Genomic DNA, 20,316 nt, shown 5'->3' with positions numbered 1-20,316 from the left:
GTCCTGTTTGACCTTCTTTTTTTTTTTTTTTTTTTTTTTTTTTATTTTTTTTTCCCCTGCAGCTGAAAACTCTGCTACTACTTCTAGGTCGTGAGTTCAAATTCCACCCTGGCTGGGAGTGATTAAATATATCAGTTTCTAATAGTATTATTTGGTTAATAATAGGACAGCCGTGAATGTTTGCTTTTTCAGGGACATTTGCATATGGCTAAGTTGTAGTCTATGGGTCTGATCTCTCTACAGATCAGGCAAATATCATCCAAGAGGTACAGTGGAGATGTGAATCGAAAGTGGCAGCAGTCCCTGTGGAGCCTTTGGCTGGAGCAGAGCTGATCCCTAGGCCAAGCGTCATTCCTCAAATGGGGCAGTCCCTCTTTCCTGGCTCTTCCCATGCTCTCAAGTCATTTCTTTGCGAGAGGCAGCTATGGGTCATTCAGAGCAATCTCACCCTTCAAAGATAGACCCAGGCTGAAAAATTCCTCTGGACTGCCCTGTTTCAGGATCACAAACCCATAAAGATATCAACCCACCCTTACTACCTTATTCTTGCATCATGTGCGGCCGAGCCAGAACAGGAGCTACGGATTTTGTCGAGTGCCAGCTATAGTTACAGCGTTACATAAGAAACCGCAACAGCGAAGAATCACAAATCTATCACTACAGCTGGCACCAAATGGCATCTTTGCACAGGCTTAGCGGAAAAGCTGCCTACTGAATTGGCACAGACCGTCAAATTGTTCTTTCTCTTCTCCAGGGCAGGGTTAAGGCAATTTGGCAGAGGGCGGTAAGGGAGAAAACTGCTCTATCTGTTCTGTGTGTGGGGTCAGGAAGCAGATTTTATTCTTTCACAAAGATAACCTGGCACCTTTAATGAAGAAAGCAAGAAAGAAGGAAAGCCACCAGAGTGTGGCTTCCAGCTGTCAAGTCACATCAGCCAAGTGGAGATGTATAATCCCCGAGAGCAGTAGCACTGCTAGCCTCTAACATTTAATCGTGAGCTCTCTGAAAGAAGGCACCTGGTGTATTTCTTCTGTAAAATGCCCAGCACACTACTGGCAGCTATAAATAATAACAACCGCTACCTCAGTATTCAGCAGCAGAACATATGTGAAGGAAGGATGCAGAAACAGTAGATGGAAAAGGAGCTTCCTCTCAACGGCTTGCCAAGCCCTCAGTGCAGAGCAGGTGTACACGCTGCTGTCTGGCATAGGGAGCAGAATCAGTCACCCCTGCCCAGTCCCAGCTCCCTGCTGCCATGCAAGCCAGAGGTGAGGTCACATGGTTTGGGAAAGGAAATAATTTCCCAGGAGTATGTTGTCAGTGAAGATGCTGCTGGATGGAGGAGTCTCCTTCCTACCAGCATTTCACCTCCATCAGCGTAGATGAAGCTGTTACCAGTTTCCCAGTGTTGGAAGGGAACACGTGGGACAGGCAATTGTCCCATCCTTTTCTGTTCTTTCACCACAAGAAATTTCCAGGTTCATTAAGCAGAAACAGGGCAATCAATACTGGCTGCACAAGGAAGGAGCTGCCAAGGCAGCCAAGGCTAGACAGGGCCTGGGAGAGGCACCAAGACAGATGATGCTGGCTAGCAGACTGCCAGCACCTCCGCTAAGCTCCGGGACTGCTACACTCTTCTACACCAGCTGAGTATTAAACTTCACAACTTTGCCAAAACTGACCACAGGCAGCTCCGATACACTCCGAGCTCTTCACTGACACACGGAGGCTTTCAGACAGTGACAGCACGGCTGCTAATCCAGCTGGGAAACTAGGGTCAGAGAGCAACAACTGAAACAGTGACTCCTTAATGCAAGGACGGTGGATGAAGAGCTAAACGAAAACTAGCAGTGCTAGTGTTGCACCTGAAACTGGAAATTATAGGGATAAGGGAAACCTGGTGGGACAGAAGGGTGTTTGCTTCCTGGGAATGCTCAGAATAGCTCAGTCCATGCAGCACTGCAAACTAATCTTAGGGAAGCTTATAGGAATGAGCAAGAAAGTGTGAATAAATTTGTTCCTGTTGAAGCTTGGAAGAAGTGTTTTTACTGGAGATGAGCTGTAGACTTTCATATGGATACAGATAGGGATCTCTAATATATTACTAGAGGGAAATAATATGAAGAATTGTGCAGTTATGGAAAAGAAAACTAGATGCAGACTAAAGAACAAATGCTTTTAATAATGGCATGTCTCTGGTACTGCTAGCTGTGAGAGCAGGCATCAAATACTTAGGGACTCAACAAGAGATGACACTGTCCTGGTCTTAACTCTAGTAGCTGGAACAGGTTGGATTGAAAGAGAAATTTGAATGAAAATGGAAATTTGCCTTTCAGTTATCCCTTTGAGGTTAACTAATAAGCATTTCCCGCAAATAAAGATCTGAACCTCAAAAGTCCAAGTATCTGCAGACAACACAGAACTGGCAAATAGGCTCAGTCAAGGCAGAGAAGGATGGAGTTATAATGTAGAAATGACTAATTTACAGGACTGGGTGTCTCAAAATGGTGCATATGGTGGTATAAGACAATATTATGCATGTTAGGATCAAGAAACTCAGAATACACTGGGAGCTCTTCATTGCAGGTGAGACGGGAAGAAGCAGTTGGTTGTTATTTATTCAATTTCAAGACAACTATGAACCATGAGTGGGATGTATCCACAAAAAAAGTATACAAGGTCCTTGCACGCATCAAGGCAAAGCATTTCCAGGGTAGCTGGTTAAGTATTCGTGCACAAGGACATCTGGAATACCATATACAGTTCTAAAGCCTGTTGGGAATCCAGATGTGTAGCATGCCGATATCACACGGACAACCTAGCAGCTCTTGCAGATAAATCTGGGCATATAAAGTGCTTTCTTAACATTTCAGCCCTATCTTAGATACTCCCCAGTATTTCCTGGCATATCAAGAGAGGTTTGGCATAGTAACTGCGGAGGAGGGGTAAGCAGAAGATGGTGATAATATGGGCTTCAGCTTTTTGGTGTTGGGAGAACATCCACCCAGTGATCTGTATCTCGTTTGGGTGGAAATATGGTCTTAATTATCTTCATGACAGATGGATCTGGCAATTCATTTCAGCTGCTTTAGATCATACATTCCTCTGGCTGGTAGACCTTCAGAAAATAGAGGAATAGATCTTCAAGATGAAGGAAAGAATGCCATAATAAGGATAGATGTCACCATGACAGTTTAGTGTTGTATTCGGCAGGGACTTGGGTTTACATATCATCACTGTGATATTCATGCAGTCTTCCTATTGAGTCCAGGGGCTAAAAGGCACACCAATAATTGGCTGTAATGAATTATTACTCATTCTGAATAGTCACTGCTGATTCTCCAGCCTCTCTGCTTGTTCACATTTGTAGGAACCTTCAGACTAAAGAACTGTTTTCTGTTCATAGAACTCCTTCAACCACTCATCGCCTAGAGTTACCAACAAGTCACTGATCATACGCCCTTCTGATTAACAGTAATGGTAACCAGTAACAAATGGCAAATGCATCAAAAACGCAAATTTTGAAACAATTATTTTGCGTATAGTACAATGCCGAAGTGCAATGCTGAGGACCCATGTGACAGCAGCCCTCCAGCTACCTGTGGTCTTGATGAGGGTAATTTCTCAGTCGTTCTGCAATCACGCCCCGGAGCCTGAGTGACAGCCACACTCCACTGTCTTAGGTGAGGAGTTACAACACAGTGAATGACATGGAGTTTACAAGCTTAGCACTGAATGGAACTCCTGATTCTAACAAAATATTTTAAAATACTGTATTTACTTCAGATGATGACCAGTCCCCTCCAGCTATTATCAAGCAACAGAAAAGGTTTAGCCATAGAATGTAGGTGTAAAATAGGCAAACACGGAAGAAAAGCATATTCCCTAATGTGAGGAAATGCAAGTTTCTCTCTCTGTGTCTTTTCTTTCTTTTTCAAGTACGAATGCAGTATCTCTAGGTGTCACTTAGGTACTAAAGCTCTAGTCAGTGTAGGAATGGCTCAGAGGAATGTATCACAGGACAGCACACTTGCTTCTCAATGACACTCAACTCTGCAAAACCAAAACTCGTACCAGGGCTTCATGCTGGGATTCTTTCTAAGGTTATTTCAGTCAAAGCCTTTGTCTTGAAAAAAGCCTAAAAACTACACCACACAGATGACCTGATCCGTCACCGTCCACCACATTTTGAGGTTTCCTACGAAGTCTGTGGCAGAAAAGTTGGGAAAATTTCCAATTCTTAGAAACTTTTCCAGTTATTCTGACAACTTTCCAAAACTAATCTTGGTGTCTTTCAGCTTGGCCTGCTGGAGGGGAGAGCACGGATCTTGCCAGCACACCCGGCTGCTCACTGCTTGCAGCTTTGGCTTCTGAGAGTGCAATGGGGAACACGGGCTGCTCAGCCCAGGCTGTCCCAGTGGGACTGGCACCTAACTGCCTGTGACATCCTCAGGAGAACATCTCGTTATAGGCACTCACTTGTCACTGAGCTCTTAAAAAACCAGTGGTTGCTACAAACAAATGCAAGAGCAATGATTACATCCCAACTGCAATGGTGTGAGCATAGAAGTGCTACAGTGAGGGCAAAGCGAGGGCAAAGCAATTACTACATTCACTATTGTGACTATCTTGCACATTATTTCTAGAGAACAGCCAGAGTGCAACCCTCTATGCATGAGCACAACCCACACTTTGGATTAAATTGTGAGCTGAGACTTTGAGACTTGCAGATGAGGCTCCTTCCTTATCACTCGCTGTGGTGTGAAGACTCAGCAGTTCTGTGCTGCACCTGGCCTGACCTCTTTTTTTTTTTTCCCACTGATTTATTTAGCTTTCTGCTGTCTTCCTAGGCTCTGACTCTCATTTTGTGTCACAGATACCGGCAGTTCTGGCTGTTCATACTCAGTGGAATTGAGTGTATCTTGCCTGGTTTCTGTAAGGTCCAAGGAAAAGGTCCTGTCCCTTAGAAAAGATTGTTAGCTTCAGCTTGAGCCAAGAGCTGAGATTAAAATCCAGCTTGAGAACAGAAGGTCTGGCATAATTTTGCATTTCTTAATAGAAGGTTTCCACTGTTCTAGTTATTTACTCTCCTCTGTGGAGCACTCAGTGCTGACTAGGCAAGGGCTATCCATTAAAGGCTGTCTCTCCTCTCAGCTTAAAGAGAAGTTCCCTCTCTTTGAAGGGAAAAAGGTAGGAGAAATTAATTTTTCTTTCAGTATTGCCACACCTGGGGAAAGGGTCTTGCTCACAGATAACAGTGCAAGCAAATATTTTCTTTGGGAGAAAAAAAGACAGTGAAGATCAAGGTCAGAGGAGGCAAGAGTAAAGATATGCGACTGCCTTCAAAATAACCTTCCATAGAACACGTGTGGGGGGGGTTATTTTATTTAATATGGAAAACACACAAAAGCATAAAGGGGTAACTGGCTTGGGCTTACGGAGAGATAAAGGGGCTGCAAAGTCTGGTTGCACAGATATGCTGAATTCCAGCTGTACAGGATGAGACAAGCAGGCAGATGCGAACAGGCTGCATCTACCTCCACACAAACATACCCACGCAGGAGCACAGCCCAGCACCTCTGTCCCCGACTTCCCTGAAGCATCTTCATCCCTTCCTGCTTAGGGCGTATAAGGACAGTGGCTATTCTTTGCACAAGGTGCTAATTCATCTTGCTTTTGCCTCTACCACGTAACTGCAGCTCCATGCAGTTTCAATGAATTTGTCATGTGTCAAGGTATGGCCCAGCAGCAGCCTGGACACAGAGCGTCAGCCAACGGATCTGTGTGACCCCATCACCAGAGGGTATGGATCAATGCTGCGTACGTACGAGGATAAACAAATCATCTCACTTTTCAAAATTTCAAACACATGCGGAAGTCTTCAATCAAAACCAACTACAAGTATTTAAGACTCCTCGCCCAGTAACTAAAGGCTCCACTGTCCAAGTGTCTCATGGAAGATCACTGGCAGGATTGTCCCTGAAGTCCCTGGAAAGACACAGGTGACCTGAGGCCAGCTAGGCTACAGGGTTTGTTTGGGATCTGGCGGGGTGGCTGGCTGTGCCAGCCGCCAGGAGCATCCATTTCTGCCTCCTGGTCACAGGTAGAGCCCAGAAGACTAACAGATTTTGTGTTTTTTAGCTGGCTGTGTAACTAGGTGAGACATACAAACAGGTACAGTAACGTTACCCCTGTGATTTATTCCATGACATGCAGGAAAATCGTCATTAATCCTTGTCTACTGATTTAATTACTTTTTCACTTCTTCTAGCTGTAAGCTGGAAGTGACCCACAAAATCATAATAAAAGACAAGGGAATAGAACTCAGAATACAAGTTATGTTTTGGGCTATTTTTTTTTCTTTTTTTTTCTTTCACACTCTGTTATGAACTCGAAACTGGACCTGATTCTGTGGGAACTTGTGCTAAGGTATGCAAATATTTCAAACCAAACCAGTCCCATTTTCCAATGAGAGTGGGCCAGGTTTCAGGCAAAGATGCTTTCACAGCAAAACCTTGGGAAAATTCACCCTTTTCCATGTTTCCAATATGCCAATATTCATTTCATGCTAAGTGTTGGAATAAGGCTACAACCCAAGAAAGCACTTAAGCACATGCTTAACTTTCAGCACATGAGTAAACTCAGTGATGTCCTGGGTTTTTGCTTTTATATTCATTACTGTTAGTTACCTTGAATTTTTAAATCTGTAGGGACAATTTGCATCTTCTGAGCTGTATAATTGGGCCATGAAAGGGATGGTAGCTCATGATTACTGAATTGTTAATTAATCATTTTTATTATATTTAAACATGCTTTAGAAGACCATAATGATGTATGCTTCCTTGATATTAGCTGTACTAATTAGATCATCTTTTCTAAATTAGAGTGCAGTTTTCTTAGCAGGTTTCCTTTTATCTGGTGTTCATTTTTCAAAAGAGCTTCATGTTATTCCCACAGATGAGTGAATCTTTTCTAGGGAATCATGCTATGTAAAAGATGTTTTTCTTGCTGCTTTGGAATACCTATGGGTGGATCATGGATCTTTTGTAGGTTTTTTTAAGAATATTTCCTCAACAGTCAGGCATTCCTTGACAGATGAGCATAAGTGCACCTGGGATGAAACTCAGTCTCTACAACAAACTAGTGCATTGGCATGTTTACTATGTTAGAACAATCTCACTCCAACACAATTTGTTTCAGTGACATATGAAAGAAGGAAATGGAAGTGGTTGAAATACGTTTATATACCTGAACATACTATTTTTTTTGCACGCATTCTCGAACAATTAATTGGTGCTCCAGCACTGAGAGCCATCTATCTCCTCCATCAAAATATTACTTTCAAATTATATTTAAGGAAACGATGACCATGTTACTCCAGAGGTCCTCATTTAGGTTATCTTAAACATTTAACTTATCATAGCTTAGGGAGTTTGCATATCCTTCTGGGTTAAGGAAAGCCTGAATTTCGCATCTCTGCACAACTAGCCCTGACATTTCTCACAATCATTTGTGAAATCTCAGGCTATTTCACCTGAGTGTGATGGTCCTTGTTCCACAGGGAAACTATTAGAATATCCTCTCTTGGTGATACTTGTTACATCTATCTAGTTCAAAATACTAAAAATCAATTTTAATACTGGACATTACAGGTTATTGTTCTTCGGCTCTCTGGAAAGCGGAAAGCAGTACTTACGTGTCGACAAATCTTCTGCTGAGGTTTGAGATGACAACTGGAGATCCAGACTGGAAAGGAGGCTCCCGAACCACTTTGTACTGGATAGGTTTGCAGTCTACACACAGCATGCTGTGGGGGACAGAGCTCAGCATGGCAGCATCAATTTCCAGGTGCTCATCCAGAGTGTAGATCTGGATCCCATACACCTCCTCACCCACTTGTCCTGCATCCAGCTTTATGGTCAATGGGATATCGCAGAAGACATTCTGCGGCCCGAGAGAAATGTTCTTCCCACTGATGGTGAGCAGCTTGATGTCATTCACCGCTCCACTGGAGTCCCAGTCCGGGGAAACAAATGTCACCCAGACTGTGAGGGACTCTGGAGTCAGGGGATAACGAAACTCCAGCTGCAGGTAGCAGCCCTGAGGCTCAGGACAGGCTGGGGGCACTGTGTGTTGGTTGACTGCTGAGTTGGGACTCCAAGTTCTGACACTGGATTTACAGGGCTGCTCAACATCAGGGTGCCCTGGAAAGAAAGAAGGAAGCAAAGACAGGGAGCAAAAGAATTTAGAAAACATGGGTTATCATTAGTATCAGTCTTGAAAGACAAACTGGTGACAGAAGAGCTTATCTGTCCAGGAAACTAATTATTTACTTGAGCAGAACAGGCATGGCCAGCACAGAGAGGACAATTATAATGCCAACGTCTCCTGGCCAGGTGAGAAATGCAAAACCAGTTTAAGTGCCTAGCTGGACTGGACACCACACAACACACACTGCCAGGGCATCTGCCCTGCATTTCCTATTTCTAGTGCCTTCCCCTGTGCCAAACAATGATATTTTCTACTCCTTCCACTTGGTAATTTACCTGATAAACAGAGTCACTTTGCCTTCAGTTCACCTCAGCGCCCCTACTTATTCCTTTGCCTCTCACTCTGAAGTACAACCTTTCACTCTTTAACAAAGACAAGAAATGAGCTTTTGTTGATTCCAAGAAGCTGTTGTACTGTGCTGTTGAGGGGCGACTCCTATGCCATTTACAGGCTAATCTAGCACGCTGTGCAAAACCCTTTTTTTTGGAGGCACGTGGAGCACAGGTCTGAGCTGTAGCTTTGGGCTCGCTGTGATGAAACAACAGGCACTTGTACTTTTACGTTTCTCACCGTTGGCTATGTTCAACTACATGGGAGGTACTACTAAAAACTAATGAAAGCCACAATGCTTGCTGGGTTCCCAAATACTATGGTAACATTACAATTTGGCACAGAGTCATGGACTGCAAGATCCAGAGAGGTCAGATGGGTGGAACAGTTGGTAACAGAATCCAGTGAGAGCTATAAATTCCCTCTTCTTTCACAAATAATCACACGAAAAGGGAGCAAGCAGCCCAGGGAAAAGGCAAAGTACAGAAAAGAAGGAAGGGAAAAGTAGAGATAAAGAAAGGTAACGAGAGGAGAGAAAATGGAGAGGGCAGAGAAAAAAAAAAAAAAAAGAGCACAGCTGTTTGCAACCAAGGAAGAAAGGAAGATAAAGTACTGGGCAAACATGAACAAACAGGACATCACTACTAATTTAAAGAGAAAAGGGCAACGTGTGAAGGTTATTCTTATTGTCTGTGATCCAATGAAGTGTTAGAAATGTGCCTCTCTTGTCAAGGGAATTCTCCTGCTCATACCAAATGAACCCAGATGCAGAATAGGTTTCCTGGTATCTCAGGCAGTCCCTCCCCGCCATCCAACGCAATCGTCCTGCAGATGCACAACTTCTAATGCTTCTCCCTCACCCGCACACATGCCATAGCCCTCCTCTCCTGCCTGCATGCCACAGAGCAGTGGGAATGCCACTAACCTCAGCATCTGGAGAGACCACGGCAGAGAGATATTTTGAAGAAAGCCAGAGTTCCATTTAACACGCTCAATTTTTTTCCCCCTGGCAAGCTCGCAAGTGCTGTGTATAATCATTTTGCAGAGCGAATACCCCCTTCAGCTCACGTTATCTCACAGCATTCGCTGCCGTCCTCATGTGCCTGGCTGGGACATACAGGAAGCTCCTGACTGCAGCCCTGAGAAGGTGGGTTTTAACCCTGGTATCTCAGAGGGCTTTGGAAAGATCTGTGAATCTTATCACTGCCATCTCACAGATAGGAAAATGGACTTGATTAATGACTCACAGCTCAGTAATGTTTTCAAAAGTGGGCTCCCCTTGAGTCCCTGCAAATTCACCTCTGCCAGTTCAAGGCTTCTGTAAGACTTAAATAGAGAATAAACCTACATGTTTTGGTAGATCAGAGTGTGAATCCTGGAGTTACATGAACTGGACCCAGCCTCCAGGGAGTTTAATGCATATCATTACCCCAAAATGTGATCTTGACTGTAGTCATTCATAGACTAAAAACCTCAACGAAACTGGGTTAAAGAGATCCTTTCTTAAATATCATCAAACACTTAGACCTGGGTAAGAAACATTAATTTAATTGTGGAAGAGGACAGAAACCTTACTCCATGTAACTCTAGATTTCTACAGATGGGTATATACTACACAAATTACAAATATTTGTATATAAAAAGGAATGGTGTAGTAGCTATTCTGCCCCTGTAAACTCAGGTTCTGAAAATCCTTAGGCTTATGAGGTCGTCAGTGAGATGGGCCACTGAACATCTCACACAACATCACGTCTTGCCTAACAGAAAATGTGAATGTGAGGCTTGTGAGGATAAGCCTAATCTCATCTCCTGGTCAGAGAACAGGAATGGCAGGCTGGGAGGGAGGCTTCCCCAAAAACATTGGCCACCACCACAGCCCGATGGGTCAACACAAGCCTTCATCACGCTGTTAAGTGAAGCGGTTGGGATGAATGCCCCTCTGTTGCCCCAGCACATGGACGGAGACTTGACACTCTTGTTTGGGGTGGCCAGCTGGGATCAGCAGCCTCTCAGGATGCAGTGACTGTCACAGCTATGAATCACTTGCCACATTTCTTAGATGGTCAAGACAGAGGAACCATCCAGTGGGACTCTAATGTCCAGCTGAGACAATTCCACTTGCAAATACAGAATGAATCGCTCTTGAGTGACATATTGGCCACTGGGAAAGGCAGCAAACTAGAGAAGCCTAAGGCAGCAAAATTTTTTATTATATTCTCACACTTCTCTTCGTCAATAGTGAGCCAGGCAGTTGGAATTGACTGATATATGCATATATTGCACAGTAAGCAAAGGTACCTACTTGGGTTTGAGCCAAAATCACCTTTCATACATAAAATACTCCTTTGACCGAGTTGTGAAGGTGATGTAAGGTTTGTTTATCTAGCTGGTGTTGCTGGTGAGAATCCAGGTAGGTTAGAGCTTTCTTGCTCTATGGTGAAGGCAAAGAGTAAATCAGAACTGCCTGATCTCCAGTGTGTTCCCACAACCACTGCCAAGCAGCAAACAACCCCTCACACAAGGGGCACAACTGGCTCTGAGAAAAAATCACAAAATATCTCAGCCCAGGGGATTGGACTCCACCATGCTGGGGCACAAGCAGGGACCCAGGAAGGGGACAGTCCCCACGGCAGAGTTTTGCAATGGGCACGGCTCACACGTGTTCCAGAGCACAGCTGGTGGCAGCTACCTGGGGCAACTGTGCAACGTTAACAATGCTGTGAGACTTCAGGAAAATGAAATCAGACCAACCAGGTTCTGAGCTGCTTCAGAGACACGTGAGAAATGTGGTTTTCTGGTAAGAAGCTGGATGAGTACTACGAAACATTTTCCATGACTGCCGTCTCAAATTTTAAAATGAGTTCATTTTGGCCATGCTTATGCCTCTTTTGTATTCACTTTCCATGAACATTCAAGCAGTTGGAGATTTACACACATGAACGCTTGCAGAAAGTGAATTTAAAGCTTGCATGCTTGAGTACTCACAGATAGACAATTAAAGAAGCCAGACAATGATCTAACTGTGCTATTTGTAACTCAGACCAAGTGCAAATAGGCAGAGATCCTGAATGTCAGGGAGTGTGGTAGTGATGACAGAAAATTACAGAGCAACAAATACCATACACTTGGTATATTTCTACCCTAAAGTGGAGACAACGCATTAACATAGTAAGAGGATAGGATTCCCAAATTTTCTTTCCAGAGCAAACGGCACAACAGCAATTGAATGAGACAGATAAGGATCAGACTGCACCCTTCATAGTTAAGAACATGCAGGCACACACTGTAAGAAGAGGAAATTAAATGCAAAATGCAGCTGAGTAATAAATCTTAGAGTAGCTTAGTTTCTCTAGGAATGATGCCGCTGGCAAGACGTGTGAGATCTAGAAGTTTTCAAATCAGAGCTCGTTGGAGAAATTTTGATGGAACAGCATATCTCAATGGAATATGTAGTTCTCTCAAAATCAAAACACTTTGCAAAATTGCGTTTATTTGGCCAAAATTTTACTCTGAAAAAGAAAGTGGGAAGAAAGTTCTAACAATATTGGAACACTGTGTTTTGACATTTTTGGACTTTGAAACACTTTTAATTCTGATATTAAACGTTGCTTTTGCCCTGTATTATATACTAAAAGGGGTTATTTTCAAATGTCATAACTTAACCAAAGTTCATGAAAGAGGAATTATATGAGCTAAACAAAACATTTTGGCAGGCCTCAAACACTTTTTGTTTTTAATTTTCCTTCATGGACAAATTCAAAAGTTTCAGGTTTTGTTCCAAATGCAACCAGGTTTCAAAGTCTTGTAATCCTTGGCTAAGTCGAAATTCCACCTTCCACCCTGCACTACTACTGCAAGCGATCCAAATTTAGCTAATCCTGTTTACTTGATAATCCAGTCACACTTGTAGCCGGAGCACTGCTTCCTCGGACAGAGCTCTTGAACAACATCCACCCAAGGGGCAGGCTCGCTCCCGCGCTGCCCAGCAGCCTTGGCCCTTGGATGTCCGTTCTGGGGGTTGAGTTGGTGTGAACCATAATCTCTGTTGGGCACCCATCGTGGGAGATGGGTGCATAGGGTAGGACGTACTCACTCACACGTCTTGTCCCATCAGGCAGCTTTCTTTTGGAAAGAGCAGATTATTATTTCAATCTGCCCACCACAAGCTTGCCACATCTGCTGACCTTAGGACTAGGGAGGGCTCCAGGGTTCCAGCACTGCATATATCACCGTATTAGCTTACAAATAATCTTCCTCGTAGAGCAACTGCCACGTGCTTTAGCTGCAGGACACAGAAGCCCTTAATGTAAGGAGGTATAGGCATAATGAGTTTGCAAAATCCAGGGACTGGCCTTTTGAGTTCACTGAGCTCATCTGTGTGTTTACAGTGAAGTCTGGGCCCAGAGTGTGCTGCTCCCAGAGGAACAGCTTGTGATGGACAGATTGAGATAATATTCTACTTGTCCCAAACCGTAATTTGTGATTACTGACCTCTGCCTGGTATAATCTTACACACTGGCTCTACCACATCCACCTACTTACATCATGGAAGGTACATACGGAGGAGGATTAATGATGGAGATCTAATGGCACTGTACAACCAGCCCTGCAGACCGTTCCCCCTCCAACATGCTCTAAGAGAAACGGTAAGAATGACACCTGAAGTAGACAGGGCTTGACGTAGACACCTGCCTTCATGCTGCAGAGTACTTGCCCAGAGGGCCATCTCCTCTCAGCCTGTCTGCTGGAGCAGCCCATTACTATTGAATGGAAGGGAAGGCAGCAGAAATCAGGCCCAAATAAAAACCAAGCAATTATTCACTTTTGGAGTTGGAGTAGAAGGAGTAAACAGCTCCCCTGAGGAATTCATCTGGCAGATGTGAATGATCAGCATTTCTTGGCACTCTGCTGCTTTCTAAAATTCAGGTTCAGCCTCTGGAATTCATTTAATTCATGGGCAGGGTCAGGACACGGGGACCAAAACACAGGTATTTCAGCCAGTGGCATTACTTCAGGGCACAGTGTACTCGATCTGCTACAAACAGGTATGATCAGTCACTCCCGGATTGTCCCACTGGTTTTGTGGCTCTTTTTTTGCTCTGGCCCATCTTGTCCCTCACCATGTCTTTGTCCCCAGCCCTGTGACTCACCTTCTGCTTCCCGTGGGCTCCAGTGCCCAGAGGGATCGCAGGGCATCGGAGAAGAGGCGCTGAAGGCGTATTGCACCAGGACTCTTCCTTCTGCACACAGATCACATGCTGATCCCACTTCTCTAGGAGGCCAGGAAAACAGGAAAACACACCAACTTAGTAACAGCTGAATGAGCTGCTTATTCAACTATATTAAAAGCAATAAGACTTTGAATTCAGTTTCACTTAACCCTCTTTTCCTAAGGCACTGACAAGAGTGTTTTCTGACGTTGACCTTCTGTAGGTTTGGGCTAACAGCCTGTGTAGACGGCATCTGTGAGTCCGCCATCCAACATGAAATGACAGGAACCTGTGAAATCACACTCAGCTATATCTTTTTTTTTTCCCTTCCTCCCCTGCACTACAACTGGATCAAACCCTGACAAAAGAAAATACGTGTTGCTTAGTGGTTAGAGCAGAAAAATTGGCCTCAGGAGATTTCAGATCTATTTTTGTTCCCACCATGGATTTATTGCTTGAACTTGTAGTATCTGTAGGCCTTGGGCTTACTGGTGATTAGAGGAGAGAGTGAAGTCCCAAGCTCTGAGAACATCAGACAGAGCTGCTCTGTGAAGCACAGCTTTGCTAAGTATGCAAGGAGCCACTTTTGGAGGTACCTCACAGCCCAGCTCACCAGCCTGGCAAAGGGGTGGGTTCTGAACATACAGAAAAGAACATGCCCTTAATCCTTTTTGCAGGGGAAACCGGATTCAACACCTGGCAGCTTTGATACCAGTGGATGGCTCTTTGAACTGGAACATCTTATGGCTCCACGTCATCAGATGGCATGACATGGCTTTCAGAACGGCACTTCACTGCCCAACACTAATGTTACTTCACCTGCACATCACTTCCAGTACCAGCTACAGTCAATAAAGTACTATGAGCAGAAGCGGTTGAACAGGAAAACCCAGTCAAACACCGATTCACAAACATTTTTGCTAATACACTCACAAGCTCTGGGTTTAAGCTGATGTAGATCTGAGTAACTCTAATATCTTCCATATCATTAAGCTGATTTATATCACCTGAGGATGCAACTCACACAGTTCAGCCCTACGTTCCTCAGGTTCATAAAATTTGGAACCATGTATGACCCATAATGTGTAGTTATTCATCCCAGTAAGTTGTTTATTATGCAGAATTCATTGTTCTGCTTCAAGGAACACTGCCCACTCAAAAGGAAAAAAATTAATTACCTTAATGATTAAAGGCACCTAGGAAAGGATGGAAGTTTTCAGCAAACAAACTGCGCGTAGCACACAGTGTACTCTCTAAGCTATCCAAGTAAGTATGGATTGAGTCATCAATTATTATAATCAGCTATGCAAATTCTAACCATCTCCCATTGTGCAATTTATTTCAGCACTGCTTTACGAAGGGCACTGTGATCCTCAGGCAGAAGTTATTCTGGATCCTCAGTGAGGACACCAGGACTGTAAATCTACTCTTGCAGCCCTCCCAGGCTGTGTGATCTCCTTTCCCATTGGTGGTACGGATGACACGCTCAGCTGCTCCACAGCTTTGCATCTCCTATTTGTTGACAGGGATCGATCTGAAAGTCAACTTTCTGTTGGATTAATTAGGCGGAAGCAGAGATTGTCAACAGGGTGGGCTTGGAATGGAACCGGTGGTAAAACTCATATCCATTTCAATATGGCCCACAGCCACCCTACAAAGAGATGGTAAATGACAGAGCTTGCAGACAGTGCAGAAAGGGATGCACCTGCTGAAAACATCTGAAGAATAAAATGTGGCAATGAGGTAGAATAAAGAAGAGGGAGGCAAAGGTGCCCTCCTCTTCCTTGCACGATCTGTAGCACCGGTAATGAACAAATTTGGGCATGTTGCGAATACCTTCTCTCCCTGTCTCACTTCACCCACCTGCACTATTGGTATGACACTGTCTCCCTGCTTCATTTCTTAGCTGTCTATTCAGCAGTGCTTTAAGTGTCTAACTCGGCTTGTCTAAATAATATATGCAAAAGTATTCAAGAATCCAGAATAAAAGGTACTGAGAAATCAAAACGTAGGATTATTATTGTGCAGTTGTTTTTCAGACGCAGCCACCAACAATCAGGATAGAAGTCCCTGCAATAGTAATCTCTCAGTTTCTCTACAAAGAGACTCCTGCATTAGCACTTGGTCCTGGATGAAGACAGGGCTTTGAAAGCCAAGTTTCCACAATTAGGACTGCTTTTTACTCAAATTAGCAGCTATACAATTTCATCACAGGCTGCCATGGTGGAAAAAACTGTAGGCTTATGGACAAACATTTCCTTTTACCAGCAAGGACTTGGAGGTAAGAGAAATCACAAGGAGCATCATGTGGGAAAGGCTATGAGCAAACTTTCTCTTTTTACTTTTCCAGTTTGGGAGCCAAACTCAACCCTGATGTAACTCCACTGGCTGAAAGGAGTTACACAGGGGATGACTCCTGGGTTAAAGTTTTTGGTCTGCAGACGCTTGCACACAAATCCTACAAACAGCCATGAATGTCAAAACTAATTATGGCATCACATTTACAGGCTTATGAAATTCTAAGCCAGATCCTTACACCTTATGCAGCCACTGACATCAAGACAAAATGAGCGTAAACTGGTTCAAAACACTATTAATTAGTTAACAATAGCATATCTGACAACTTGTACACTGCTGCACATGACTCCCCAAAGTGCAGGGTGATGGAAAATCTAGACTTCTCTGTTTTCTAATAAGCCAAATACTGGGGAAATTCCAGTTTATGAAGTTCAGAGCGCAGGAGGAATTCATTCCTACAGCATGATATTTCAGTGTAGTGGATTCAAAATCTGAAGATTACTAGTGAAAAACAGACAATTCTCTTCAGGGCCAGCACCAGTTCAGTGGGGAACTCAAACCCAGTAAAAAACTATCATTCCTTTCAGTAAAGACTGCCTGTTTTCAGACTAAATTGTATCTGCTTACTTGAAATTCAGAATTGATGCTTTCCCCCTCTAAGGCACAGAAACTTCCCAGCAAGGTTTAAGCAAGTGATTATCAAGCCCAGCCATCTAGATCTGGGACAACATACTGACCAAAATGTTTGCTTGCTAAGAATGAGATAGAATCAGATTCATGGAAATGAATGCAGTCACCTCAATGAAAACTTGGAAGACCAGATGCATTCAAACTTTTCTGTCCAAGCAGAATTTTCTGCAGAGCCCTATTACAATAACTGTTTACATCCTGCCTACGCATATCAAACAGGAGGCGCATGAATGGATGCTTAGCGACAGCAGATGAACGCATCTAATAGATGCGGTCAGGAAATGAATAGGGTTTTCTTTTTCTCCCTTGTTTTCACTTGTTTTGTTGCCTCTATTATTATTTTATTATTACATATTATTATATGCACATGTGACATTTTTCATGCTTTTATTTAATGGGAGGATGGAGAATGGTATTCCAATCCTGTGTGTAGTAGCTACAAGAAGAAATGCTGGTTCTTGATATATTTGATTGTTAGAGATGTTTAGAAGCTCAACCAGCTGGTGAAGCTTAGGGTCAAACACATGCTGGCAAATGTGCAGGTAAATGACTCTCTAGAGTCATATAGTGGACACCAGTTGAACACACTAAATAAGTAAGGATGCTATATCAGGAAGAAAAGCACAGCACTCCGCACACAGCTCCTGTGCACATCTTGCCAAGGTGTGAGGACACAGGATAGCCAACCCCAAATTTACAAAAACTATGAGTTAGCATTACTGTCTGTCCCCAAATCCATGTAATTAATGATGTAATTCCTAAAACCGAGGCCCTAAGAGAAAAGCACCTAATATGTGGCAGCTGTGACAAAGCTGCATCTAAGCAGGGAAAAGGCACATGGACTTGTACTTCCATGCTTCATGTCCCTTCAACCGCAGACCTGTCAGGATCTCACCCATACATACAGTGTTACATTTTTAAACACAAGGCTAAATTTTCCTTTCTTAACTTTCACTAAGCAGAGGTCACTGCCTATGCACAGCTCTAAAGAATAAAAGGGGCATAAAAGGAACTTGAGTTACACTGAGTGCCTACAGTAGCATTGTCATTTGGATGAGGAACGAGGTTTTGAAGGAAAAATCTTCATCTTCCCTGCTTAAAGCAGCCCTAGTGCACGGATGCTGGACCCATTTCTGCCTGAATCCAGAGTGGACATGTGCTCCAGGACCACACCTGATGTGCTACAACTGCTGATGGGGCCAGGCTGAAACAACCCCCCGAAACCCCTACAGTGTTGACGTCAGGTTTTCATTAACAACTGTTTTGCGCTGGAGATCTACTTATATTGGGCCACAATACTTGCTAATGTAGCCAGAGCCATTCAGCCTTTTAAGGCAGTTCTACACTGTCAAAACAGCATGGAAGGGGCCTCTGTGCATTAGAAACCAGGCCCAAGGCACTCAGCAGTTGAGTATCAGTCTTCTGTTTTTTACATGAATAGTCCCATTGAAGTGAATGAGTTTATTCATTCAAGTGAGGCAAGTAAAATTTGGGCCATGGTGTGCACTTTGTGTAAAAATATCTGCAAAGATTTACAGTATTCCCACACACAGATAAGATTATACTCGGCCAATTTTACCGCCTACTTGTCTTGCACAGTGACCCAATTTTACAAATTGATATAGGCATGCAGCTCTAACCGAGCAGTGCTGGGCACATCGGTGCTGGAAGTTCAGCACATGAGCTTTTCCAGTATTAGTCACTATAATACTACTATCATCCTTGTTTTGATTAATATATCAGAAATGTGGGCATGTTTTAGACAGGATCACTTATCTCTCTCAGTAACATTTTCACATGGTCACAGCAACATTTCTGTATCTATTAGCACTGGGAATCTCATTTTAACAAGGAGTTGGACTCAAAGTACTTGGGGCTGTCTCTTTAAATCTCTTCAGTAATACTGAGTACACAGATTTGAAAACCCAAAGGACTTCTTTTTCCTAGAAAATTGCTATTTATTTAACATATGATAACTCTGTTATGAAATTGTAGATTTACCACGCTATCCACTGTATGTTATTTAAGAAGCAACTAACTAGAGGTTATTAAGAACATATTGATTGAGTTATAAGAAATATGTAATAAAGACATATTTGGTTACATAACAATTAGTGCTGTATAAATGTGTTTTAAGAGGCAGATGGTATTTATTTAACACATAATAAGTATCTCCTGAAATCTAAATTAAATTGGAGAAACTTAATTTACCTAAAAATGATTATGGGCTAAAAAATCCTGAATTAATTTTCAGAACTTCACGTAAATCCTTTTCACACACAGGGAATAAAAGGATTCAGTTACAAAATTGTAATTAAAGCAAACACTTTTCAGAGCACGAGACCCCTCTTTATCAACTCCCAATATGATTTGATTGCCCTCCTCATATTAATTTGCAATAAAGGTGGAAAATCTCATCTGGGCAGAAAATACCAGCTATCTGTCTCTTCAGATAAAGTGCAGGCTGGCCACTGAAATGGCCATTGTGCACTAGCAGTGCTGGAAGGAGTTTCACCCCTCATGGAGGCAGTGGCTTTCAAGGTGCTCTCGCTGAACAAAGCAGCAGTGCTGAGACAGCTCTTTGGGTGCTAATATGCTTGTAAATTCAGCCTCCTGCGATACGTACTGCTACAGTCCTGAAGGACACTCGAAGTTTGTTCCCTATAAAATAACAAAGCAAAAACTGGAGAAGAGATGCAAATAGGGAAGGTGAGTTAATGGTACTGTGAGAATCAACCATTTAGGAAGTTCTGTGCTAGGACTCCCATAGCTCCTGCGGCTCATCCAAGAGCTGCATCAGACTATTTAGATGAAGTACCCAGTTGCTCAGGTCATGCTGGGGTAGAGCTGCACCGGCTATGAACTGCAAGGCGGTGTGACTCCCGTCCCGAGCCCTGCACTCAGTTCATCTGTCGTTACGGGTACCACATCACTGCGTGCCTGTCAGACACAAACACACACACACACTCTGACCTACATGCTCTACACAGGGTGCAGTAAGATGACGCTCACATGATATTCAGGGGTTTAGGTCCTTGGCTCTGTCTTGCTCAATTCCCATCTCAGACCTGCAGCTCAAGGAAGGAGGCAGCATTTGTTCCTCTCCCCGGCCCTGCCACCTCCTTGCCCTGGGAGTCTCCATTGCCCATCAGCTCAGTGTTGTCACGGGAGTAGAAACAAGATTCACTTTGTCCTTGCAAAGGAAACATGCAAAAGGAGGAGGGGGGAATGTGCCAGCAGAACTGAAGCCCACAGGTATTTGTGAGCAGCAATAACAGCAGGAATCACAGGGCCAGAATTGTTGATTGAAAATTACTCCCATAACATATGGAAAAAGATTTGCCCTTTACATGGCAAATCAATGGCCCTCAGCTGAGTGCTACAGGCTGAGAAAGGAAGAGCAGAAAACAGATCAATAACCTCCTCAGTATGAACCAATTTAGAAAAGAGCCTTAATCCAGACCGAGCACAGCACATGATAAAGCTGCGCTCCGCGAGTGGGGCCCCAGGCTGTCCC

The 20,316-nt window shown here is 43.5% G+C and overlaps 1 protein-coding gene across 1 annotated transcript in view; it reads right to left on the bottom strand.

Annotated features, from left to right (window-relative positions):
- The window catches only part of PAPPA (pappalysin 1), a 184,554-nt gene that overhangs the window by 101,327 nt on the left and 62,911 nt on the right, over positions 1-20,316 (bottom strand). The window contains exons 6-7 of the mRNA XM_056352475.1: positions 13,752-13,873; positions 7,697-8,204 (exon numbers count right to left, since the gene is read on the bottom strand). Of these exons, the coding sequence (XP_056208450.1) occupies positions 7,697-8,204; positions 13,752-13,873 (630 nt within the window). The remainder of the gene's footprint in view (positions 1-7,696; positions 8,205-13,751; positions 13,874-20,316) is intronic.

The sequence above is a fragment of the Falco biarmicus genome, chromosome 9, assembly GCF_023638135.1.
Source record: "Falco biarmicus isolate bFalBia1 chromosome 9, bFalBia1.pri, whole genome shotgun sequence".
In the NCBI taxonomy this organism is placed as follows: Eukaryota; Metazoa; Chordata; class Aves; order Falconiformes; family Falconidae; genus Falco; species Falco biarmicus.
This window is presented reverse-complemented; position numbering and strand designations above follow the sequence as displayed.